Source organism: Centrocercus urophasianus, unplaced genomic scaffold, assembly GCF_019232065.1.
Source record: "Centrocercus urophasianus isolate 14NV4802_14NV808 unplaced genomic scaffold, USGS_Curo_1.0 seq_23, whole genome shotgun sequence".
Lineage (NCBI taxonomy): Eukaryota > Metazoa > Chordata > Aves > Galliformes > Phasianidae > Centrocercus > Centrocercus urophasianus.
The window spans coordinates 8,445,152-8,471,132 of NW_024884789.1; the positions used below are offsets into that span (position 1 = coordinate 8,445,152).

Sequence of the window (25,981 nt, forward strand, 5' to 3'; positions counted from 1 at the left end):
CAGAGCGAGCGGGCGGGCGGCCAGCGGGGCCCGGCTCCCCCCGGCTGCGGAGGCGCTGGCTCCGGCAGCCCGGGACCGGGCGGGTCGTCCTCCCCCGAGGGGCGAACGCTACCGTGAAGTCAGCCCCCGAAGCTGATGCGAAGCAGCTTCCAAAACCGCAACCGTCCCGCGTCTCATCTCCAAGCGACTCGGACAATACAGCTGCAAATCCGCTCGCACGCCGAGGAGGTCTTTAATCACGCTGCCCTCCGCGATATTTTTAGGTTTCCTACTGTAAATCTGACAAGTACGTCTCATCCGACAGCTCCGCTCGCCTTCCCCTCTCAGTCGCTAAGCAGTAACGGGGTAAAATCCTCTACCTTTGCGCTGCGGCTTCCACTGGCGTCCCGAGCTTTCGTCGAGTCTAAGAGCAACACACAGAAAAAGGGCTATTATCCCTGCCACCGAAGTTAAAAATACGCTCCGGCGAACTAAACATAACCGATGAAGAGTTTGTTCAAATATGTTGCGCTGGAAACTTTTCCAGCGTGTTGAGGTTTCTCACCAGCGAGGGAAAGCGCCTCCTCCATCGTTAGGAACAGAGTGCCCTCTGCTGAAAGTCGGCGGCGAGGACGGCAGCCAAAGGGACGGCGCGGGTAGGGAGCGGCCCCCGGGCACCGCTGGGCACCGCTGGGCACCGCTGGGCACCGCTGGGCACCGCACGACCCTTCCCTTCTTCCGGGTCGCTGGGACATAAGCTGCCCTCATAGCACAGCTGTTAGCTGCAGATAACATCACAGAGTTGGGCCCTGAGATTCTAATAGTTTCCTAAATTTAAATGCTGATCAGCATTATTGTTTTTCTTTCAGCGCTTCTTGCCTGCATTCTTTACTTTCTCCTTACTCTGATAGCTTCCTACAACATTGCTTCTCCTCACTTGCTTGGTATAACGCTAAACACAAAAGATAATCAAACATCATGTTTGCAAGTCTTAGAAACACTCATTCATCTCCTGCAATTAATTGGAGAAGAAGTGAGTAGTAGGGAGCAGACCAGGTCAGACAGCTCCAGCAGGCACACCAATTTCAGTGGGGCTGCTGTTGTGTCACACACTTAATTCCTTGCATGATTTTGGGCTTAAGTTCTATGTCTGGATGTACAAAGCATGCAAGAAAACAGAGGTAAGCAACTGCAAGCATCCCCCAAGCCCAAAGGATGATTTTCAGAAAGCATTAGAATAAGTAACGGTACACATGGCACAACAGTGACCAGCAATATGTCAAGCCTGATCTACAGACAGCAGTTTTAGTCTCATTCTCCATCACCCTCCATGGTTGGAGGTTTTTTATGTGGTTTGGCTTTGGGGTTTTCTCATGCTGGTATTTTTTTTTGCTTTTACTACACAGAAATCTTTGTGTGTGTGTGCACATGCATGCATGCATGCACGCATGCAAGACAAGCACCAGACCAAGAACTAACAGTTTTTATCTTTGTACTGCTATTACTTTCACCTACTGCTGAAAAACTATACAGTTGTTTTGACAACTTTCAGTGCAGACGCTCCTCTGTGTGGAGCCCACTCTCACATCACAGCCACTTGTTGTCTCCCGTTTCTCTGATTTCTTCACCTCAGCCTCATCCCCTACTGTCTGCAGTCTCATCTCTAGGTTTCAGTGAACATGACAGCTTTGGGATTTTGACTCCTGCTGGAGATCTCTATTATCCCTTCTGCTGAGCCAGGCAAAAGGTGAATGAAACCCAGGAGTCCAGACAAGATCTGTCAGACAAAACCACTTCAGAATTCTGAGCACCCATGGCAGACTCCTTCAGTATGTGTTCCAAAGTTAAAGGCCACAAGCTTACAGGTTCCAGACAGCTCATTTTCAACTCCAGAGGAGTTTGTCAGCAATCCTAATAAACTAATTAACCATTACATGAAATCATTGCTTCTAAGGGAACAATTAACTTCTTTTCTGCTCACTGTCCATAACCTCGATGGATTATAAACTCTTCAAGGAATGATTTATTCTGTCTTTCCAACTGCTTGCAAAGCTCCTCGTCCAGCATCAGGTCCTTGAGTACTGCTTATTAGCAAACCTGTCACACGTTGTTCTGACTGACACTCATGCCATGTTAGTCTGGCAGAGCTGCTAAAAGATTTTTGAACAGGAAACTACAGTGAATCTCTCAAGAGTTCACAAACGTAACTCCAGTATTTATCTCTCGCTATTAATAATGTTTTTCTATTACATATGCTTTTCTTTTGCTGTTCTCTAAAATACACATCATTTAAATGACATTAAATATGACAGCTGTAAAGCTCTTGTACTTCACAGAATTGAGAGATATGGACATTTGCACTTATTTCATTGAACACAATCATGATCTCATCCATCTGTGCAGCTGGCACAGTCTCATGAAGAACCTGGTCGGAAGTACGATGGTCTTATTCTGCTTTCTATGTACTTAAGGCCAGGTGTCTTTAGTACTGGCTACAGTCACTAGCATTTTGTTATTGATTGATTTACATTCAATCCTGACAACAAAAGTCTTCATCTGCAAGCAGAAAAGGAGGGAAATAAAACCCTGCAGGACACAGATACGGGCCAAATTGAAACAAATTACACCTCTGGTCTGGTAAATTAAGAATGTTTGATCAGATGCTAATCATCAGATTCCACTCTTGCAAAACCTGAACACAAAGCCTTCAAATCTAGAAAAATGCATGTCTCTATTTACCTCTGTCCTGAAATGCAGGTGTACACCTTCAGCAGACCCCACTAAATATAAACATTCTCTCAAAGCAAGTTCAGCTAAGCCAATCTGATGATCACGAAGGCCATTTTTACATCATAACAGAAGTCTGTACTACTCAGGGAAAATGTGTTTGGCTAAACTACAAATTCAAAATCCACTGAAACAGTGCAGAACAACATTTGGCTCATAAATCAGGATTAAGCCTAATGAATACCAAAGCTGGAAGTATCCTGCTGAGGCCCCATGCAGAAAGTGAATTTTGGTTGGAGGCCTCAAAGTTATCAGTAATAGAGCTGCACCTGATTGACTAATAAAAGGAAAATGTTAAATTTCCTGTAACGAGAGTCCTGAGAACCCTGATAGGGCATAATCAGTTCTTTGACCCAGCATCGTGTTTGTACAGGGCGCCTGTTTACCCTGAAATAACAAGCTCTCTGGGGGAGAGAGCAATCCTGCACTGTCACACTTCACAAACGTTACATGCTGTGGGGAGTAAAGCCTCTGTTAGTAAAGGCACAAAGTTCACTGTGGCACTGTGCCTTTCATTCCCAAGTGCGAAGGAACCCCTGTGTTCCATGCTGATGGCTGCTCTGGGCTTTGGAAACACCTCCATCAGAACAGCAAGGAGAAAAAAAGCCTTGTGGCTTCACGAAAAATAAAAGCATACTTATGTGTAGACCAAAACATTCTAGCAAATTTCTGTTTTCCTCTCAGCTTTGTTCAGCTGAATCCATTATTAATAAATACAATGCAAACCAATGGTCACTACTGCAAGGGTTTGAATATTTACCCTTCCTTGTCTCTCAAATTCCATTTTATCTTCAAGCAAAACAACTTGTGGTGCATTTGCATATTTATGATCCTGTACAGTAGTAGCAGATGCATTAAATTTCATGACTTTCCAGAACACATTTTGCTTCAGATGGAATATACATAGTTTGTTTTTAGTTCAGTTTTCAGTACATAGCCCTAACGAAAATGCTGGGATAGACACGTTGAGATCTACTTTTAATGCAGTCACATAATCATTATGCAATTTTGATGCCTATATTTTCACGTGATTGTTGTGGGCATAATTGAAAAATATTTAAAAGATACGAATGCTTTAATATAAAATACATGAAAATACATACATTTGTATGCAGATAAGGCAAAATGAAAAATTGCAGGGGTAAAATTTAGTTAGTCTATTTGGACTTTCTCCTCCCCTAGTTTGCAAAATAGGCTATCTATAATAGATACACGTATACATACAAACACACACATATATACAGACCTACATAGAGCCCCTCTGAGGACTGTGGGAATGCCAAATGTGAGTTCTTGAACTTATCTGACATTTTCTTCTCATGCAACAATGACAACAACCCACCTTCCTCGGAAGCTTTGATGTCCTTTACTTCTGTGTTTGTTGAGAATAAAACATTGAGTGCTCAGTGAAATAAGCAACACCTGGTGCCTAAGCAGAGCCTCTGAAGGGATGGGCTACGTTGCATGTCATGAACATCACACAAAACTCAGTGTGACAACTGGTTTTCCTCAGTAGATCATTGCAGGTAGGGTAGGAAACAGAGCAAAGCAGATGACCAAATCCCAAGACAGCTGCCACATGTCACTATGTGTCCTGATACACACCAGTATGGATATGGAAGGAGAGAACAGTGAGACTAGGGGGAAAAAAAAAAAAACAGGAAAGTTTGGAAGAAATACCTTACTGGGAGGAGTTCAAGTGACAAAGACAATGCAGTTATGAAAGCATGGATGAATGGTTAATATAGGAAAGTGCAGCAAAGCCAAAGGAAGTAATAAATATGGGTAGGAGTTGAAGCAGACTAAAAAAAGCAAGAACCAGAAATGAGGCCATTGAAAAATAGCTTCACGAAATAAGTGACACTGTGCATCAAGTGGTTGGCAATAACAAGATTCGCACTGTCTTGCATACAGTCTGTATGTCAAATTACAAACACAGAAAAGCTATAACAAAACCCACCACAAAATGTTTGTGCACTACTCTTGGCTTGTGCAGGTGAGAACAAAGCAGCAAAAAAACATTGTGCTCAAAAGAGAAAGCAGGATGGTGTCTTCATTTAAGACAGAATTTCTGGGCCAATCTATACTTTCAAGTTCAAAGCAAATATGAGGAGAGAAAACAAATTCGAAATCCATTTCTGATTCTTCTGTTCTGTTCTACCCATCAAGCTCTTCTGCCACTCTGTCACTTGCTCTGATATCTTGAGTTGCACAACTACAGTCTTCATTAAGAGACAGAACTCTGAATCTACCAGAGGAAAATCATCCCTTTTCCTCAGCACAGGCTGGCTGCAGCCAAGAGGTTCATGTGAAGGTACCGGATCAAGTGCAAGAGGAGCAGGGTAAGCTATCTGCTTTCTGCAAAATGAATGCAATACAACTCAGCAGCCTTGCTTGGGAAAAAAAATAATGAAGATCAGTTTGTTATTATATTCTACTAAAAGATGTGGAAGTGATTTCATTGTCACAAGGGACTCAGATTTGACTTAGTTGTGGAGGATCAGAGGAGGTTCCTGGCTCCTGTGGGAGCCAGCAGATGTACTAGTTCTTATTAAGATGCAGTGATGACAGAAGTGAATACAGCCTACTTGACAATGAACGAGGATAACAAAAGGTTAGAAAAACTTGGTGGATAGAGGAAAAGTTTTCTGAAGCTCCGCACTGACATTTTGGAGATACGTAGTTGCTGGAAAACAAATAGACAGCCACACAACTTATTTCCCATTTTTCTGTTCTCCTTTGCTGGCTCTGTAAGAGAATGTCAAATCTTCTGAAGTTTCCTCAGTCTGCTGCTGATACTAGTAAAATCTATAGACCGACTGTATTATTGCAGACCTGTGCCTCAGCTATGACCTCTTTTTTCTCATTCTGTGTAGACACCCCTTAGAGAAATTGAGATACATTCTATGTAAGACTGGACAAGAGCAGGTACATTCAGACAGCAAGCCAGATTCTAGTCATTGCTGTACCAATATAAGGTGTTCCTAACGTGTAGCTCTTTCTCTGAGAGCATGGTTGGGCACTGAAATTAACTCCTAAGGGAAGAGGTCATGGCACCAAGCTGCCAGAGTTCAAGGAGTGGTTGGACGGCATTATCAGGAATGTGGATGAAGTTTTGGGTAGTCCTGTGTGGAGCCAGAAGTTGGGCTCTGTGCCCCGTCCCTGGAGACACTCGAGTGGCTCTGAGCACCGGATCAGCTGCAGGTGCTGTGTTCACTGCAGGGGATTTAGACCAGATGGCCTTTAAGGGTCACTTGCAACTAAATTCTATGATCCCTTTAACTCAAGATATTCTGTGATTCTGTGACTCTCTGCATTTGTACATGCAGATGGAATTTGTTCGCCAGTGAAAATAAGACAGCCTAATGTTATCAGTTATTAACTACAAAACATAACTAACAGATATATTATCCATATGATATCTTTTACTAAACAAAACTTATTGTTTACTTTTGCATCTAACTACACTACAAATTATTTCACGATGCTCAAAATACACTTCTATCCTTTTATGATCTATCAGCTGCTGGAAGAGCGCTATTCCAACACAGGCAAAAGCCACTGTGAGCTGGCTGACTTGTGCTACTTATTTAGTTAGAGAAGCAGCAGCAGAAGCTGAAGTACTGCATGGGAGAATGACACTTGCAGATATCTCAGCCAGAGAAAATGTCTTCCTCTATATATTATTGCTAACATTACAGAAACAGTAATTGCCCTTCTACCTTTCTGGTAGGCAGACAGCAATTCTCTCACATTGCCTCCATATCCACAGTACTGCTGTTGACCATAGCCTTCAACCATCTGCAGGCTAACGGGACTCAATCTGGTTTCATCAGCTCCAGGCGTGTGTGAGTCACTAACATCTGCCTGTAAATAAGCTGTTTGGCAAAGGGCTTTTCTTATGTTTTACTTTTTAAATAGCACTACTGCTGCATATGCAGACTCCTTGAATTGCCACGAAAGCTGAAGGTTGTCCAGTAACACCTTGCTTTGCTTCCAAAATATATTTAGGAAGAGACACTCACGAATAGGGAGAATGATTGTCAGAAACAAACAAACAAAAAAAACACTGAAAAGCTGCGGAAATGTGTCTCAAAAGTATTTAAGACTTAAGAAGTAGACATAAATTTAAACATTCTCTATCATGTCATAAAGGCATCTAAAAAATGCTGCTTCTGTCAACCAATCTGGACTCACCCACAACTACAGCAGTCAGGGCTCCAACAAACTGCCCTCCCAGGAGGTACCAGAGCCAGGTCAGAGAGCAAGGTCAGCAGAGCACAGCTGCACCAACTCCTGGGCAAGGTGAGCAGAAAGGCTGGAAAGAGCAACAATAATGAGTAAAGACCTCAGAGAGAACTACAGTAAAAAAAGGAAACGTAAACATAACCTAAAAATCAATCTATCCATCAGCTGAGCTCACAAAAGGAAAACCATCCCAACCAGAGAGCCATGGAGTTCCTGCGCCCAGGAGCAGAGGTGTGGGTGTGTGGCCCAGGTGAAGGAAGTCAGGGCCATTAAGGCGTGTTAATGAACTCAGAACCCTAACAGCATTTTGGAACTAATTTAGCAGATCAGATGGGTAAAATTGGCTAGCAGATGTATAAGGAAAGGGAAAGCAAGAAATTTGGTTGATGTTTTCTGGCTCTTATTTTACCACTCCATTTTTTTTTTCTTCTTTCCAGTAACTTTTAACAACTTAAGATCTGAAAAAGATGCTTTAAAAAGCCCATGAATATTTTGCATTTTTTTCTAATTCCAACTTAGTATGATCTACAACACTGTCCAGATCTCTCATATCTACATTTTTCTGTAAATAAACTATTTGTAGAAAAGCTTTTACTGTGCTTTAGCCTGATAAGTCTTTTCCTACAGCTTTTCCGGATATGCTCTATATCTCTTCTTAATCCTAATACAGTTCTGACATCTTTATACTAGAAACAGTAGGAAAAAATGGCATAGGGTTATCTCTGTAAGAATTCCTCAGGTCCATTTGTGGTCTAAGCAGTGCAGATACAGTCCTAGAAGAAAAAAAAAAAAAAAAAAAAAAAAAAAAAAAAAAAAGACAGCATGAAAAAAAACCAGTAACTGGATTCCACTAACACACTGCTAAGATGCCTTCATACAACAGATAAAACTGGCTCAGACTATTTTTGGACTATTTCTTCCAGCTGTTTTTGTTTGTACTGCTACAAAGCCCTGGCAGGCAAGAAAAATATTCTTGGAATAGCAATTTCTAGCTTTGTTCTGTGTCTGTTCCAAACCCATACAATGTATTTGAACAGCTGGCCAGTGCATGCAACTGTCAAATATGACAAGGATATATGAGCACAGTGTTGCTTTTGGAGGACTGAGGTTTCAAAGCTGAAGTATGCCCTCAGACATACCTATCTTGGTCTTAGAGGTACGTATTCACATTTGAATTATACATTTTATTTTTCTTGACTTGAGTTTTCTACTGGCAGTGAAGAACAAACAAGTACTTGTTATAGCAAAATAAATAGACTGGAACTGTTTTGCAGAAAATAATTTCCTCATGCTATTGCTAGGACAAGAACCACAGCTCAGTCTGGCCATACACCACTACTGTGCTACATACATTTGTAGCCTTGACACTTTTTATGCACATGTGTAAGGAAGTTGGGATAACCTCCTGATGAACATCTTTCCATATCTTCTCCAGTTCCTTCCCCTACTTCATCTACCAGGGCACCCATAGCCTAATTCTAAAATTCCTAGTTACTGTCTTGGAGCCAACTTCATTGTTGTCCATGGGACGTGCCTCTGGACCTGGAGACTGGTTAGAACTTACCTCTACAACATTCATAACATTCATCTTTCCTTTTAGTGAACTCTAAGAAGATGTTAAGGCACCAAAGCTGTATTTTGGAGAGTACAACTCATACAATTTAGACTGTAAGTGCAGGAGTTCACCTGCTTGTGTAGAATCAAGCTGTAAAGATCAGAGAGTGTAAGAGGAAAATTCAAACAGCACAGCCTGAGATGGTGAATTAAGCATATCAGCCTGAAACTGCAACTTGCTTTGTGACAACAGCAGAACAGCACACACTCAGACTGCAGTGAATACCACCTTGCTAGGACACTGGAAGTAAGCAGCAACAGAATATGAGATGCAACAGAATATGAGTGTGAAAGCACAGCATCTAATGACTTCTTGGTGCCTCTGGGACAGCAGCAACTGAGAAGTGTTGCTTAGAAGGAAGGAAGCCAACCAAACCAATGAAACGTACCGCAGAATATAGGCCTAGGACAAAGAGCAGGAAAAAAGGAAAAGAAATGAAGGGTGCCCAAAGAAATTCCTGACTGCATAAATGGTGTAGATAGGCAAAGGCTATTTGCCTTTGCAGGAAATAGCATTAGCCTAAGTTCTTAAGGGAACTTTCTTCTAACTGCTGCAACAAACCCCATAATTTACAGTTCAGATATTTATGCTCGTATTCATTGAGATCCATGCAGCACCTGCTCTCCAAAGTGTAAGTGAAAATGAAAAGGAGTAGCTAATTTGCTATTGGAGATAAGTAGCAACTATCACAGCACAGGTGCCAAAACAACTTTCCTACTGCACAATGATTTTTTTCAGTGTGATTGGCACGAACGTTTGTGGCCACTTCACACGTTTGTCCTGACTTCCTCTCCTCTCCTTCTCACTCTTTACATCAGCTTTCTGATGAAACACTGTAGCTCCGACGTACTACAGCCGGGCCTGGAGCCTTAAAACGCCGATAAGCAACAAACAAAGATAGGGGACTGTTGCCGTCAGCTGAGCAAACTGCAAGACCCAGGCAGAAGAAGCAGAGCGCAGAGCCGCGGTGTGCCCGAGCTTAGCAGCAGCTGTGCTGCATCCGTCCTCCCAAATGCGGGACTGTATGACCCGACCCCTGTTTAACGACGCAGAGCGTTTAACAACGCTGAGCTCCTCGGCCCTCTGCGATCAGAGCCGCTAAACTAACGAGATATGGCAAAGAGTGTATAGAAAATAGAGCAAACCCAAAACGAAACGCAGAGATTATCCACTGGGAGCCGCGGCGCCCCGGGGCGCAGCCGTAGCCCTTTAAGCTGCCCACCTCCGGAGGCCGCGGCGGCAGCTGCCCGCTATTTATACTCGGCGGCGGTGCCGGGTGCCCTGCGCGGGGCGGTGCTGGGAGCGGCGGGGCTCGGGCCGAGCTGCCATGGCCACGCCGCTGTCATCCACGCCGGCGAGCGGGAGCCGCAGCCGCGGCGCTGTCGCCGCTTCTCCGATCAGCCCGACGCGGCTCAGCCGGCTGCAAGAGAAGGAGGAGCTGCGGCAGCTCAATGACCGCCTGGCCGCCTACATCGAGCGGGTGCGGACTCTGGAGGCCGACAAGTCGGTGCTGCAGCAGCGGCTGGTCGACCTGGAGGCGGGTAGCGGCCGGGAGCTGGGCTGCCTGCGGCTCCGCTACGAGGCGGAGCTGGCCGACGCCCGCCGTGCGCTGGACGACATCGCTATTGAGCGGGCCGCGCTGCAGGTGGAGCTGGGCAAGATCGGCGAGGAGCACCGGCAGCTGCACAGCAGGTCGGTGCCCGGCCCTCCTGGCCGGCCCTGATCGGTGCGGGGCTCCCCGGGAGGCACCCCCTGCTCGGGGTGAGGAGAAGCAGGTGATGCTGCTTACCGGGACCCGTGCCGGGAGGAAGGCTCTGTGCTGTCAGAGCAGTGAGGTCTTGGTGAGGCCCCAAATGTTTGGATGGTAATGTGGGGTTGGTGTGATTTGGGCCTGGAGGAGTCTTAATGTGTGCCCTGCAGGGGCACTGCTGTGATACCTCTACGTGATGTGATACCTCTGCTGCTGGGCTCCTTAGAGCTCCCTGGTAATGGGCATGGGGTTCCCTCAGAGCTTAGGGAGCTGGGAGGCCTTATGGACCCAGTACTGCCTGAATGCCCAGCTGACTGCACTTAGTACTGCACCTGTGATTCATAAACAACCAAGAAGCTGCTGTGCTGGAAGGCATCTAGAAAGTTATGGGGGTAGGGGAAGTAAGTCTCAGAATAGAGTCAGTTCACCTCTCTTTAGGGGTTATTCCCTTAGACATGTCCAGGGGGAATACACAGAGCAGACAGTCCTGTGAGCAGGATAACCTTCCTGCTGCAGGCTGCTACTGCACAGAAACTGTCCTAGCACGACCTGCCTGTCACTTCAGGCTTGATGTTTTCATGACCAGTATATCTTGCCTAGAATCAATTTGCTGTCTAGTTTCCTTAAGTGGGGAATAAGGGAATGGTCCAACATAAGTGCACTCGAAGAAAGTAGACAGTAAGGAGGAGGGAACAAGAATAAAACCACAGTAAACATTCTCTGGTTATATACAACTACATATAGTATGTAGTTATTTCAATGCCCTACTGTACTACTAAATGAATTACAGACTTTCAGTAACTTGTGTATCCACAGTTCCTTCCCTCCTTCCTCTAAGTCTTGCTATGAAGTGTTGTCGTAGCACTGTTCAGTAACAGCTTTTTCCTTTAATATTTATAGTATGAAGCAAGTTCTGTCTTCTACTGATTCAGTAGGACTTAAGTAGCTGCTCTACTTGGGAATGAAACATGTTTTTACTCTAAGCTTTGGTTTTCAGCTGCTTGGAAGTTATTGGGTTTGTTTCATTCATGCTGGGTTTTAGCTCATAAATTTATTTCATAAATCTAACCAGCCACTTGATTGGATAGTGAGGAAAAGGCTAATGCCAGTTCTGAGATCTTTCTGCTGCTCTTTGTGTTTGTATAACTCAGTGGCTTTGTTTGTAAAAGCTTTAGGCTTGGCAGGTATGTAATCCTCCAGACTAATTTACTTCTTTAGAGTAACTGGGTTTTAAAGTGGTTAACTTTACAACCCCTGGGAAATGATACATTGTACATGCAGCTTTCTGGGTGGAATGGACTGAAGTCCTAGTATTAACTGTTACTTAACTGGGCAGTCTAATTGCAAATATCTCAGATGACTGGGAGCAAAATCTTTTGAGGGTATCATGCTCTTTATATATATTCCATAAATAACCTGGAACTCTTATGGGATGGAATATCACTAGATAACTTCCCAACAGCATTAACTATTGACTCTTCTTAATCACTAATGAAGAGACTTAAACCTTCAGCAACAACTGAATGTCCTTGCACTCCACTTTTTTCCTTAAACAGTGTAATTGGAAGTAGGCCAAAGATGTTTTGGAAGGAGGAGTTGCGGATAAGCAGATCAGTTGGTTGAATTCAGAGTCTGAGGAAGGTCAAAGCAGGAACGGCAGCACTACAGATAGCAGCAAACATAGTTCTGTTCTGTGTGAGTGAGTATAAATGTGTATTTTGGTACTGAACTTCTCACATACAGAGTAGCAAGCAGAAATTGTAAGTAAATTTGTCAAGTCTGTTTTAAATATTTCACCAAAAGAACCCAGGTATTACTTAAATTCTCCAGGCCAAGTATATGACACCTTAATTTATTGGATACATGGTAGCCAATAACTTCACTGTTATCATTTTGCATCACAGCCAAACCTTAAAATGCTGGCAATTGAAGATGAAATTGTCCACTTCACAGTTTACTGGGGTAAGGGATTATTCTTGCACATTATTGCAATAAATATATATATAGATTATTAGAAGGTGTACTTTGATAATGCACTCTGATAGTATGATTTTTCATGTTAATATCACAGATAATACTTACAAGTAGTAATAGCAGTAATGGTCCCAGAAGGAAAGCAGTTAACTTCTAAGCTAGAAAAGAGAGAAATCTGTAAATACAAGGGGAAAACTGAAATATGATCTCTTCTTATTGCTACTACAGTACTTGCTTTATTCATAGACTCTCTCTGCAAAAAGTATCTTCTACCAATAAAACATTTGGTTATGCATCATGGTCACGAGGTACAGAGGCGATCAACAAATGCCTTGAATAGCAGAGCTAGAAAAGGCCTTGGGCAAGAACCTCATCTAGCCCCATACCTCAAGGCCTATGGCAGAACCAGGTGTACCTGCATCACTTCTAGCAGATGTTTTGTGACCCTTTTTAAATTCCAGGTAATGAAGATTCCAGAGTTTCCCCAGGCACTGTGCTTTAGTTTTGAACTACCATTAGTTTCCCCTCCAACATCTAACCCAAATATTTCTCCTGCAATTTAAACCTACAACTTCCTGCCTTTTCCACAACAGACATGGAAAACAGATTCCCTTCCCCTGTGCAGAGGTCTTTACACACATAAAAGACTTCTGTCTCCTGTCACTTTTCTGTTCTCTAGACTAAACAATCCTTACTTTGTTCCATCTTTCCTTGTATCCCATGCCTTCTAGAGCCCATCCCTCCTGTGGAAGGACTTTGGACTCTCTCCAGCTGGTCTGTACAGTTATCAACTGGGAAACTCATTGTATAAATTATCACAACTTAGCCACTTGGCAGAACAGATTTTGCTAAAATAAATGGAATGCTTGACTCTTTATAATCTCAAATCTGTGTTCTGAGCAGGAAGGAACTCCAGCTCAGTTTAGGTCAGGTAACTACAGGAATAAAAGGCAGAGCAGACTGGGAAGTTATCACACCTGTCTCTCAAAGACAGGAACATGGTGTGCACCCAGCACTTGTCCATTGTGGTGCCAAGTTTAAAGAATAAATCCATAGACATTCAGATGGTATCTGAATGCTCTGTAAGTCAGTTTCACATCTGTGCAAGGAAGGAGGGGATTTGGACCTGATGACCTTTAAAGATCCGCTCCAACTCCAAGGATGTGGTGATAACTGGTTGCTAGCAGAAGGTGCAAGAACTTTCTGAAGAAAATGGCATTCTGTAGAAAGCTGAGCTGTTCTCACCTCATGACTGTGAAGGTACGAAGGAGAGGAGAGTTTGTGATCCGTCATGAGGGCAGAGGCCCCCTCTGCTGGGACGCTGCTGTGAGGATGGTCTGTGTGGAGACTTGCTGCTGTGTGGCGGGAACTGGCGGCTGGAGCAGGCCAAGCCTGGCTGAGGTGGCGACCTCCTGGAGCCAGAGCTCCTCCAGTGCTGAGGAGGAACTTGGTGCGGAGAGAAGCCCTCAGAAGTTGCTCGCTACCTCCAGGTGCAGAGGAGGAGTGTTTTGCCATGTGTGACCAGCACTGCCTGCCATCCTGCCTCCGGAGAGCCGGTCTCAGGCTGCTTGCACACTGCCTTCCCGCCTTCAGGTAGTGGCCCTTGCTGAGGAGCACGGCTGTCGTGCTCACACCTGGGTGAGGTGGCTGCAGGGGCTCTCAGACACAGTGAAGGTGCACTTAAATGGCAGGTGGGCACCTCAGCTGCCTTCCCTGCTGAAAGGGAGTTCTTGTTTCAGGACTTGATGCAGTAATGGCAGCTGAGCGCAGTCCAGTGAATGCCAATTCTGAATGTGACTCTGTTCCTGATGGCACTGCTGTGGAAAATAGCTGGATCCTGCATAGGGTTTGCATGCAATCAGCTGGAAAATGGATCAGAAATCTTTCTGGTTAAACAAATGATACTTGTCTGTGACTCTGTCTGGTTTGTTTCATAGAGCCTGCCCTGGGCTCTCACCACAAGTCTCAACTTTTCTTCTGATACAGTTCAACCATAGACCCCCCCCACCCCCCCCTTAAAGGTAAACACACTGAAAGCAAATATTCTCCCTCACTAGCTGCAACTTATGAATGTGAAACTTTCACTTGCAGGAATTCAAAAAAAGAAGCTGACCTGAACCTGGCACAGGCTCGTATGAGAGATCTTGACGCTCAGCTGAATGCAAAGGAAGCTGACCTGGCAACAGCTTTGAGTGAGAACCGGACTTTGGAGAATGGCCTCCGTGAGTTAAAGGATCAAGTAGTCACGGTAAGGCTTATTCCTGGAATTTCAACTTTGCTTTTGCTCCTGAAGTTTTGCTCGTTTTATCTCAAGCTAGTTAGAGATTTAAAAGTAAAATCAGGCAAAGGCTATTATCTGTGACAGTGACAGGTGGACAAAAAAAGATTTCTCCTCTTGGTGAAAGCAAATGCTGCTAATAGTTGGTCCATTAAAACTTCCAGCTGTTGTAAGTACCTTTAATTCTTTTCTATGACTGTAGTAGCTATGAATTTTCATCTACTGACAAACAATGATGAAATGTGAGCTGCTATAGGCCCTGTAGTAAAGGGAGGATTTGATGGACCCTGCTTCATTATGCTTGAATCTCTGCAGAACAAATACAACTTGACTTTCTTTGAGCTCTTGTGCTGTTTAAGTTGCTACTCTTTCAGTACTTTCCAACACAGTATCTTCATTCTTTAATATGATCACTGATCTACTTCAGGGTCTTTACAGTGAAAACTTTTTGTCCAATAGTTTGAGTAAAATAAGTTTATACTTGGAATAGTTTTCATGTTAAGAATCAGTAAAAATTAATGGGAAGTAAGGAAGAAGTTGGGAGAACTTAGTACTGTGAAAGGGAAGAATGCTTGCAGACGGTACAACTTATTCATCAGAAGCACTTTTTTTGCATTTGAAATAAAGCTTAGCTGGTGCAATGCAGGGCTGCATACATCATCTGCAGGAGATCTGGCCTACATAACAATTAATAACATTTCATTGCAAATGTGCTGGATCCCACAGAAATTGTCCCAGTAGAACAGTAGAATAGTCAACTTCGCTTACTGCATTTTGATTGCTGCAGGAATTAAATTGAATAACCTGTAATAAGTTGTCTGTCTTAGTTTGGAAGAGTAACCTTAATTTTGATTACCCTTATGTCTTTCTCTTCTAGCTGGAGCTGTCACTGGAAGATGCCAAAAAGCATCTCCATAGTGAAATGTTGAGAAGGGTGGACCTGGAAAATCATTTGAAAACTTTGCAGGAAAAAATGACCTTCCAGAAGTGTCTTCATGAAGATGTATGTTTTAGCTTATTAACAAGGGTTTTTTAGGTGTCTATGACCCTTGGATGTCCTTAAAAGCAATGTTAAGTTGTGCTTTATCCTTAGAAAGATAACTTAGCAAGTCAACTTATGGTAGTCCATCAGTCAATAAAATCTAACTAGGAAGACTTCAAGACAGTGTAGAACTTCATTTTAAACTGGCATAGTACCAGTAGGTATCTGGAATATAAGAAATTTCTCAGGCTGCACTCCTGAAGGTAACTACAATCACGGTGTACTACTTTGTGTAACTGAAAGTGCATACATCACAGTTGAAGTTCACTGATTTTTTGGCTTCTTGCAAGCTCCAGGAATAATTTAAGTTAACATTTTTTGGTGTGTATGGGAACTGTTGACTCATGGCCTGAACAACTGATTGAGCATGTGGGGAAAAGACCTGGTCAGTGCTGAGAGTGCGGGTGAAGGTAATTCAGCTGTGTGACTGGAAGGGGTGGAGCCTGGCTGCACCTCTCGTAGACCTCATTGAAGGGCTGAGTGCCAATGGAGAGAGAGCTCTTTCTGGAGATCCCTCCTTGCTGAAGCTTTCCCCTGCAAACCTAGAATCTTCTGGTGTGTGAGCAATCTTTTTCCCTTGCTTTATAGCACCTTTCTATCGTGCTAGTCCTTCCATCATCACACCTCTGTTGTAATGCCTCTCCCAGTGTACTGATCTATCCAGTTGCTACAATAAGAACTTACATTCCCTTCGTCCTTAAAGTTTACCAAACACTGTTTGTAAGCATTGCATTAGGAGTTAGTACATAATATGGAACTTAGAAGTGAATGCAAACCAAATTCCTTCTGGAAGGAGTCTGTGTGTGATTTCAGTGATAAAACTCCAATTTTTCTAACCCAGTTGCTGTAAGTTTTTGAATAAAACAAAAATAGGTAACTTCTTAAAGAAGCTGAAGTACACATGCATCTAAAGAAAAGCAGAGAAATTAATATGGATCAGAGAATTAATCTCCAAATTAGATGCAAGTTGCTTTGCTTAGTGTTTTAACCAATGTTAGCAGTGAAGAAGCAGAATCCAGCACAGCTACTGAGGTGTAGTGGAAGGACATGTAAGCTGTGAATTGAGGAATTACCATGCACTCAGTGGCAAATCTGCTATGGGACTGAATTTCTTGCTAAGCTGGTACAGGAAGTCCACAGTGTCAAACTGTTTTGGCTTGCTTATTCTCAGAAACTTTCTCTCCCAGGAGCTCAAGGAAATGAAAAGAGTCCATGAGAGCAGAATAGCAGAAATGGAGTCTGGTCGTCGGAGAGAATTTGAGAGTAAGCTCTCAGATGCTCTGCAGGGGCTCAGAAAACAGCACGAAGAACAAATTCAAGGATACAAGGAGGAGCTGGAGCGAACATTCAGTGCAAAAGTGAGTCTATGAACAATAAAGACGCCAATGTAAGTTCTCTGCACCTTAATATAATTTGTCACGCTAGAGTAAGTGGCTGATGGAGGCCTTGCATTCACTGCAGAGCCTCTAGGCATAAGTGTGAAGGGTAACTAATGGCACTTACGGGATTTCGAAACAGCATCAGGTTTGACAACGGAACTTACTGCTACCAACACTTAGCTCCAACCAAAATTGGTTCAAGTATAAATACTGTTTCTTTGGGGAGCAGCTAGGAATGGCTAACGGAATAAAACTGGTGATCATTCAGTCTACTAACAAATAAGTGTTTGACAAATTCAGGACCAAGGTGTGCTCTGTTTATATAAAGAATTTTCAGAATTGTTGAATAAAATGTCAGTAAAAAAAAAAGCTAGTGAAATACATGACATACTGTGTTATTACAGTTCTGTAAGTATACTTCTAAAGTACAAATGTCCCTTGTAAGCTGTAACACTGTATAAAGTAGGAAGGGTAGCTATGGAAGTAGTTTGACAAGTTGTCTTCCAGAAAAGGTCTGCGATCTTTTTTCCTAGCATAAGCCTTGTATTCAGGTAGAAGTCATACTTCCTACTTATAGTGTTGTAGGAAAGATCCCAGGGCTTCCTGGATTGAGTGCAACATACAGTATTGATGTGCTGATAGTGCAGAACTGCATGATCTACTACATCTGCTTAGGAGTATTTTTCACTCAATGGTTCTTCTGGGTTCCTCCATGCTACAACTTCCTGTAGTATAACACCTACTGAATTTGTTTGGATGCTTCGGTCCAACTAGTGTAGTGTTCCCTGGAGATCTGGAAAGTCTCTTGTAGTAGCATGATGTATCTCAGTGCATGTTTTTTCAATTCTTGGAAAATATCAGGATTGACTTGCCTTTAAAAATAGCTTAGTGCTGCTTAGAGTGTGAAGTAGGAACTGTTTATTTACAGAACTTTTGGGGAAGAACAAGAGCTTTCTAAGCATACTTAGTATCTTCCAGTCTTATGCTTTGACAAGCAATTTCCAAGCGTTCTTCATTGTTCTTCTGGAGAATCCAGTGACTTCATATCTATACAAAGTCTTTCCAGCTTTGTAACTGGAACATCCTAATCCAGCACCTCACTACCTGAATGTTGTTGGTTTTTGTTTTTGTTTTTGTTTTTTTTAATATGAATGTCAAACTCATGTAAATCTCCTTGAAAAGCAATAAAAAACTTTCTTATTTGGATCCTACTGGTATCTGCATAAGGTAAAACAGCTCTTTCCACATATAGCAGCTGGAAATCACTTTTTCCCTTTATTATTTAAAATAGATGATCACAAGCAACTCATTTCTAACAGTGACTTTACCCATAGGTGGAGAATGCCCAGCTTTCTGCAGCAAGAAATAGTGACTTTGCCAATGCTGCTCGAGAGGAGTTAATGGAAACAAAGCTTAGACTTGGTAATCTGACATCTGAAATTAATCACTATCAAAGCCAGGTACTATCTTTTTGTATATTCCTAGTATTATATACCCGATACAAAATATTTCATCTCTAATACTCAGTGTAATTGTTTTTTGTTTTTTTTTCCCTCTAATTTTAGAATGCTGCTCTGGAGAACAGAGTGAAGGAGCTACAGGAGATGCTGGATAAAGATCGTGATCTACATCGAAAGCGTATGGCTGAAAAAGAGAAAGAAATGGCACAGGCCCAGAAGAAGGTTCAGGAACAGTTGGAAGAATATGAGCATCTCTTAGATGTGAAACTGGCTCTAGATCTGGAAATAAATGCCTACAGAAAGATGCTGGAAGGAGAGGAACAGAGGTAGGTTATAGCAAGATCTTCATGTGAGGACTTGCCCCATCCATGGTCTCTGCACAAACTGAATGTATATTCAAAAATGCAGTAGATGCAAGAAACAAACGCTGTTTGCAATGAGGATCACCATTTAGCTCAAGTATCATCTTCTGTAGATAATGTTCATATCCATCACATCAGGTATGAAGATAAAGTAACTTGACAAACTAAAATGAAGGTTCAAATCCACTAGACATCCCTCTCTAGAACTGATCACTTTCAAAGTTTTTTGGACTAAAACCTAGAGTTGTATCAACTCTTGAACCCTTGAAGTCTGAAACAGCCATCCTTTTCCCCCTTATCCATCAGTATTTGGTGCTGATGTCACTTTGAGATGGAGTAATTACACAAAAACTTTAAGCATGCAGCATATAAGGGCATAGTCAGTGTGGGTTTTATTCTATACCCAGCTAGCTCAGAAATCCATTTAACAATCAGAACTTCAGCATTTGGGGCTGTATGCATGAATGAAAGGAGATGATAACTACTAGCTCTTAACTATCCAGACACTCCTTAGTAAGAACAACATGAACTGAGTTAATGCTAAGGGTCAAGAGTTTAAATAACTTCTATTAAAGTGTGTGTGTAAGTAAAGAACTGCAGTTGAAAATTTCTTATCAGTATAAGCTTGCTCTGAACTTTAGGTCTGGGGTTGTGTTCCAAACCTAACAAGCTACTTACTCAGTTACTCTTGCCAGCAAAAATAAAGTCTTATCAAGGCTTCACGGAAAGCTTCAAGGTAAGAAGCTGTTAGGCTTGGCTGTCCTGATAGTAGTGAGAAGAAATAACATTCACTTGAATATCTACAATGCTTATTTTGCTCCTTCCAGGCTGAACATATCACCTAGTGCATCTTCACATAGCATTGCAACTCAAGCAACAAGTGAAGGGCGACGGTTTCTGCATGGGAGAAAAAGGAAAATGAAAGCCAGAAAGAGAGAGCATAGTGCTGGATTTAAGACTGTTCAGCATGCTTCATCTTCTGGAAAAGTGTCTATAGAAGAAATTGATGCAGATGGGAATTTTGTCAGGCTTAAAAACAACTCTGATGAGGTACTTGTTCAATTTTGTTCTTCCTTCACTGCGAAGTATGACTGCTTGTGCACTGATTTGCGGCTTAGAGATTACAACAGGGAATTACAAAGAGATGAGAGCTTTCCAAATGTTTCTTGAACTAACTTGGCTACTACCAATAGATGAGGACCAAGTGATATTCATACTGCAGGTGTCTTGCTCTCAGGCTTTTGGAAGAGGAGCACTGGTATCTGTGATGCAGAAGCCAACCATCTTTAGTTATTTCTCATTAGAATCAGGGTAAAAGTATTGCAAGCACTTCATATCCTTGAGAAACTAAATAAGGATTAGTAAACTGGATGACAGCTTACTAATTAGAAACACAACTAAAAGGTTGACTAGGACTGACGGTATCTAATCAGTGTAGAGGTCTTCACTAATGAATTGGATGACTCAACTAGTTTAATCTGCAAATCCAGAGTTGTTCCAATTATCAGAACTCCAAAACTTGCAGCTGATAGCCCAGGTGCCTTAGCCTGAAATGCCTTAAACCTTCAAAGACCACTATATATATATATAACAGCTTAGATTAATATATATAGATACATACATGCAGTCTGAGTTAAGCTGGTCAAACACATCTCTGGTTTATCATAGCCCTTCTAGAAAGAATAACATGATCCTGGTTACAATACTATCCCTACTGAACAGATGTACCCGAATTTCTGGGTAAAGAGTAACCCTAAGACAGTACTAAGAGACTTCTGGAAATTTAAGGTAGCTTTATAATTGAATATAGTCTTCCACCTTGTAGAAGAAGGACCAAGTGACCCTTAAGACTGAGGAGGGTCTTACACTTATGAGTGCTATAGTGTTGGTTTGTAATGCTGAGAAACTTCTTATTCTGCAGGATCAGCCGCTACACGGATGGGTGCTGAGAAGACATCTTGAGAGTGTGTCAGATGTAACATACAAATTCCCCTCACAGTTCACTCTTCAGGCAGGCCAAGTAGTTACGGTAGGTCTGTAACACTTCATCAGTATTCTTGATTCTTCTTGAACAGAAGAACTAGCCTGCCAGGGATGAGAGTAGCTGAATTTGTTAGTGAATGTCTTTGGTATTGGAGTACTTGGAGTTGTATGTGTTAGAATGGGTCAGATGAAACTACAAATAAGAAGAATCAACATTGTCTCACTTCAAGCTTTTTGCAGATCTGGGGTGCAGCTGCTGGTGTAAGCCCAGGTCCTAGTGACCTGATCTGGAAGTCTCAGAAGTCTTGGGGATCTGGGTATAACATTGGTGTTACGCTCATCACAGATGAAGGTGAGGTAAGTGAGTTGCAGTTTCTGTCCTTCTACTAAAGTGCCTTGTTGTGCTTAACTCTTAAGCTTCCTTGATGGTGACTTAATTGTACTGCAGGAACTGGCAGAGAGAAAACTAATGCATGTACCCAGAGAAGAAGAAAGTGGTGAGCAAGATGATGAGTATGAAGAACTAATGGGAAGTGAAGTGGAGCTTCCACCTCAGGTAAGATGCCTGAAACTTAAATACAAGCAATTGAAGAATCCTGGTAGCCAATTTCTTTACACTGTGTGAATATACTTCCCCAAATACGACCCAAATCCAATTCTTACTGTTTTTCTTGATGTCAGACCAAAAGAAGAAGAAAAAAGAAATGTTGTTTGGTTTCATGATAGTGATTCCTGTGAGCATCCTTAAGCAGGTGAGATCAGTGAGAACTGTGCTTGCCATCTCAGCTTGCTTCACTAATAATGCTTTAGTCTCTTGTCCCATGTAGGCTGTAGCTTGCATGGCTTTGCATCAGAAACAAAATTGATGCTTTTCTTACTTTTTGGCTGAATATCATCAAATAATTAGAGACCAAACAATTAACACTATTGCAGAAGAATATCAGCTTTTTATGTATTTGAACATCTATCTCACTGCAAATATACTTGCAAGCTGTTATTCCAAAAACAGAATGCAAACAAATATTTTCATTCTGTGGGAATGAAGTGACTTATCTGATGCTTAAAACAGTGTACTGGACTTGTTCTAAAGTACCTAACTCAAATTCACACTAAGAAAATAGAATATTTTCTTTCAAAAATACCAAATTTAAGGCCCTACAGGTGAATCTGGATAGGCTGGGGTAACAGTAGGCAACTGCAGGAGCTCTATCACTTTGTCCAAGTCATCAATAAAGATATTAAACATAACAGGCCCCTGTATCAACCCCTGCCAACTTGATTTCCTCCATTCACTACCACTCTCTGGGCCCGGCCCTCCAGCCAGTTCTTTACCCAGCGAAGAATGTACCTATCCAAGCCATGAGCTGCCAGCTTCTCCAGTTACCATCCCTGGAGGTTTTCAAGGAAAGGGGGAGGTGTTGCACTGAGTGATTGGTTTAGTAGGCATGGTGTGAAAAGTTGACAGTTGGACAAAGTGATATCAGGTCTTTTTCTACCTTAATGATTCTATGATTCTAAAATGCTGAAATCGAAGTTCATGGCTGTAATGCTACAATGGGATGGAAAGAACTGTGATAAAAGCAGGGTGGCAAGGATCCCCAGTGAGAGATCTCCAGTGAGAGCCCTCATTTCCACTGCCAAGCCTTAAATGAGGTCTGGGAAGGGCTGGATCCTGGCTCCACCCCTTCTGGTCACTCGGATGCATTGCACTGCATGCACCTGAGCTCCCCTGGGTTGGCCCTGCCTCCCCACCGGGTGCTCAATCACTGTTTCAGGCTATGACTTGGCATTTCTGCTATAGTGGTATATTGACTGGCTACTGGTTTCTTTCAAACTTGATCATGAGTTTAAGGCACTCCAGTGTGAACTTTGTTTCAGAAATTACTGTCTTATTTTGGTGCGTGAAATAAGCATCTTAGCTGTGCCTTACTCTTAAATAATACTTCCTTCAATATTTCCTAAGTAGAAACAAAGTACAGATACAAATCATGCTAATAGAATTAACACATCAATAGAATGAGCATGTTTTAGCATACGTGTTAGTTTTTGGGTGCAACTGAAGCTGAAATGCCCTCTGAAAGACTCTCTGTTGCCTCTGGGTTGCTTCTGTCTCACCATATGAGCCTGAAGTAGTTCATTTTGAGCTCTTCAAGTGCACATTAGTACACTAGTAGCTTTTTTTTTTTTTTTTTTTTTTTTTTTTACTCGCTTTATATTATGTGGAGTTATTGCTGAAGTACCTTGGGGTACCACCTTTTTCAAGAAAACTGTACCTCAGAACAGGCAGTTGTCTGCTTAGTTCTTTCCTTGTCCTTCTTTTGAAACTGAATCTGAATATCTATTTTACCATCTGGTTTAGTGTCCATCAGAGTCTTACATTGCTGGTGTATTTTCAGTCTCACACTGTAAAGGATAAGACCTTGTCTAATAGGCTACTGAACACTGTTCTGTAATGCTGTGCATTGGAAGCCTGAATGGCATACACCAAAATGTCTGAATGTACTGGTGGAAATAGTGTTTGAAACAGGGCCTCTCCTCAGTATTTTGAAGGCTCTTTATTTTAGTTGACTGATAATATGGCTTGTCCTGCCATCAGTGATGGAAAGCAAAAGCAACTTCTTTTCTTTATCTTCATGATGAAACACTTACTGTTTTATCAGCAACTTTACAGTACAGTTATGTGCCACTTATGGTAAGAATCCATTCTAATACTCCTTCTCAAATACTAACATCCTTCCCATCTGCTGGATTACTCTCGTACTAGCGACTGAAGTTTGAAGTTTACCTATGTTTGTGCAGTGTAGGTAATACTGAGATAACAATTTTTTGTTTGGTTTTTTTTTATTAACTAAGTTGTTTAACTTCCTGTAGACAGCAAAATGATGTAAAGAATGCACGGTAGTGCTTTAAGGCAGGGTTTCCATGTTTTGCTCTTCTTTGTTTCTGCTCTCTTCCAACGTGAGTAGCATGAATTTGCATGTCAGTTCAGTTCTGATGCTTCCAGAACTCTGGAGTACTGATAGCTTGATAGCTTTTATTTAGTTTTGATTTTCTTTAATTAGCATTAAATAGAAAGTTTGTAGAAAGAATGCGTGCTTCTTAGAACTAATGTCTTGATATTTTATTTCTGCAGCAAAATGAAGATCCCAGCTGTTCTATTATGTAATATGGACATGGAGATGATCACTTGAAAACACTTCTAAACCTCAAGTGACATTTTGGACTTAAGTGTGTGGTGGTACCTTCTGCAATATTTGAAAACATCTTGGAATTTACATCTCCCATCTGACCTCTTTGTAAGAAAAACTGGCCATGACATAATGCCTTCTGATACTGTACCCTGTGCTGGAATCACTGATACGAAGATCAGTAGAATACAAGCTCTGTAGGAAGCTCTTTTACTCTGCCACAAGGATTTGATTTCCATGACCTGCTGAAACAAGAGTGTGCACAGTTCACAAAGCTGTTTGATGCATGTCCTAGAAGGATGATAAATAATTGAGACTGAGCACAGGCTGTCTCAGCTTTCTCAATATTCTGGCATGTTGTTTCTCCAAAGGCGATTTCTGTTTCAAGCCAGAGTGGGTAACTACCTGTGCCAGATCATGTCACAGTTGGGATGTTGTGAGCAGTTGGCTGAAGTAACACATCCTGAAGAGTGCTGACTATCTGAAATGGTTTCTGCTTGTATCCTGCTGCTGAGATGTCTAGATCACTAGCTGAAGAACTTCCTAGAGTAACAAAATTTTTCAAGTCAAATTAAGCTGTGATGTATTCCTCTTGTTTATTAAATGTACTGTTTCTTTATTCTAGTACATGGAAATTACCAACTGCAGTATTTCATGTTTCTAGGTGCAGCATAGCTTTTAGTTCTGATTTGCTGGAACAATAACATTGACAGATATATCCTGCAAATGTGAAACATTCCAACAGAAGGTACTGTAACTAGCAATACTAGCACTCTGGTCCCAGAAAGCCAGCATTCCAAGTGGCTTGGAAGAAAAATAATGATAAAAATCAAAATGACAAAGGTGCATTAAAAACATTAGCTCTCAGTTGCTGTGTACCGAAGGTCTGACAAGGGCAGTCTGCAGTCCTGCTTTGTATGTCTAGCTGGGAAGTGGGGGCAGAGTGCTATCTGTTGGCCAGTACTTAATTTAATAGCTTTGCAGCTATCTGAAGGCTGACCTCTAGCCCTTAGAAACCATGTGGTCAGCCTTCATAATCCCTTCTTTCAGCATCTGTTTACCAAAATGCTTACCTGGTGGTTATATGGCAAAGAAAGAACCTCAATGAGCCTTGCAGGTCCTCTTCTCTTTAAGAGCATAAGCAGCTGATGTTGCAGATCAGTCAGTGCTGGCTTTTTTGTCTGCATCTGTTATCTTACCAAAATATTAAGTTCTGAGTTTTGAGATCTGTTCTATAGTTGGATGCAGTTATTAATATGAGGACTTTCTTACACTAGCTTAATGTTCTTAAATTAAGCTGTTTAGGTCTTTAAAAAGATGAAAACTAATGCTGATTTAATACATTTTATCAGTTTTGAACTCCTGTTATACCTTTTGCTCCATAGAGAAATAAATGTTGCTATATCTTTCTATATTTATCTTTATGTTGAACTTTTTATTGTTAAAGAGATTTTTCATGAACAAATATTAAAATCTAAGATATTTATAGGTAAATTAAATAAAAGTTGGTTTATTGATGGTTTTTTGAGTAGCTCAAATGATTTGGAGTATTACAACTCCCTGTAGAGCTTTAAGAAACCTCCACCCCCCTACTATATTGTGCTGTTTGCATCCATCACTCAGTTCCTCAAATAAAGCTGAATTGTAATGAATTTCATTTAAGAGTAGCACTCAGTACTTTACATGACAACTCTAGACAAGGTAAAGATGGTATGAAGCAACAACCACTGCGTGGGTCTTGATATAAAATAGCTAGAGTTGGTGTCAGAAACCCTAATGCTCATTAGGGTGCAGTTGCAGGGTGCTCAATAGGGAGCCACAGACTGCTGCAATGCATGCCAGATGCAGCTATGCTTCATGTTTCCTCCATGTTTAGATTTCTGATTTTATTCCAGTGACAAGGCTATTCTACCCAAGGCACCTTCTAAGTAATGTC

At 41.9% G+C, this 25,981-nt stretch overlaps 2 protein-coding genes across 18 annotated transcripts in view; one reads left to right on the forward strand and one right to left on the reverse strand.

The window, feature by feature from the left end:
• Positions 1–9,931, reverse strand: part of ADAMTSL3 (ADAMTS like 3) — a 189,204-nt gene extending 179,273 nt beyond the window's left edge. For 3 of the 16 annotated variants that reach the window (XM_042824298.1, XM_042824313.1, XM_042824314.1), the window contains exons 1-3: positions 9,775–9,848; positions 6,964–7,084; positions 113–403 (exon numbers count right to left, since the gene is read on the reverse strand). The gene's annotated coding sequence lies outside the window, so the exon portion shown is untranslated. The other 13 variants (XM_042824304.1, XM_042824302.1, XM_042824300.1 and 10 more) reach the window with 9 other exon arrangements.
• A 25-nt stretch (positions 9,932–9,956) lies between these two features.
• LOC122163103 (lamin-L(III)-like) lies at positions 9,957–25,702 on the forward strand. Of its 2 annotated transcripts, XM_042823971.1 has the most exons (12): positions 9,957–10,321; positions 14,445–14,601; positions 15,509–15,634; positions 16,861–17,031; positions 18,387–18,512; positions 18,618–18,838; positions 19,702–19,924; positions 20,796–20,903; positions 21,098–21,214; positions 21,306–21,413; positions 21,539–21,609; positions 23,991–25,702. In XM_042823971.1, the coding sequence occupies exons 1-11, from the start codon at positions 9,957–9,959 to the stop codon at positions 21,578–21,580; spliced, it is 1,764 nt and encodes a 587-aa protein (XP_042679905.1). In that variant the 3' UTR covers positions 21,581–21,609; positions 23,991–25,702. The 2 variants fall into 2 exon arrangements, with proteins under 2 accessions (XP_042679905.1, XP_042679906.1); XM_042823972.1 differs by lacking the exon at positions 21,539–21,609.
• Positions 25,703–25,981: the final 279 nt, after the last annotated feature.

What these genes read in the sequence shown, in the direction of transcription:
- LOC122163103 (XM_042823971.1), top strand. Translation starts at nt 9,957, where the DNA reads ATGGCCACGCCGCTGTCATCCACGCCGGCGAGCGGGAGCCGCAGCCGC. An exon ending in AGCGAACATTCAGTGCAAAA is followed by an intron (nt 17,032 to 18,386) that starts GTGAGTCTATGA and finishes CTTTACCCATAG; the next exon opens with GTGGAGAATGCCCAGCTTTC. An exon ending in AGGCAGGCCAAGTAGTTACG is followed by an intron (nt 20,904 to 21,097) that starts GTAGGTCTGTAA and finishes AGCTTTTTGCAG; the next exon opens with ATCTGGGGTGCAGCTGCTGG.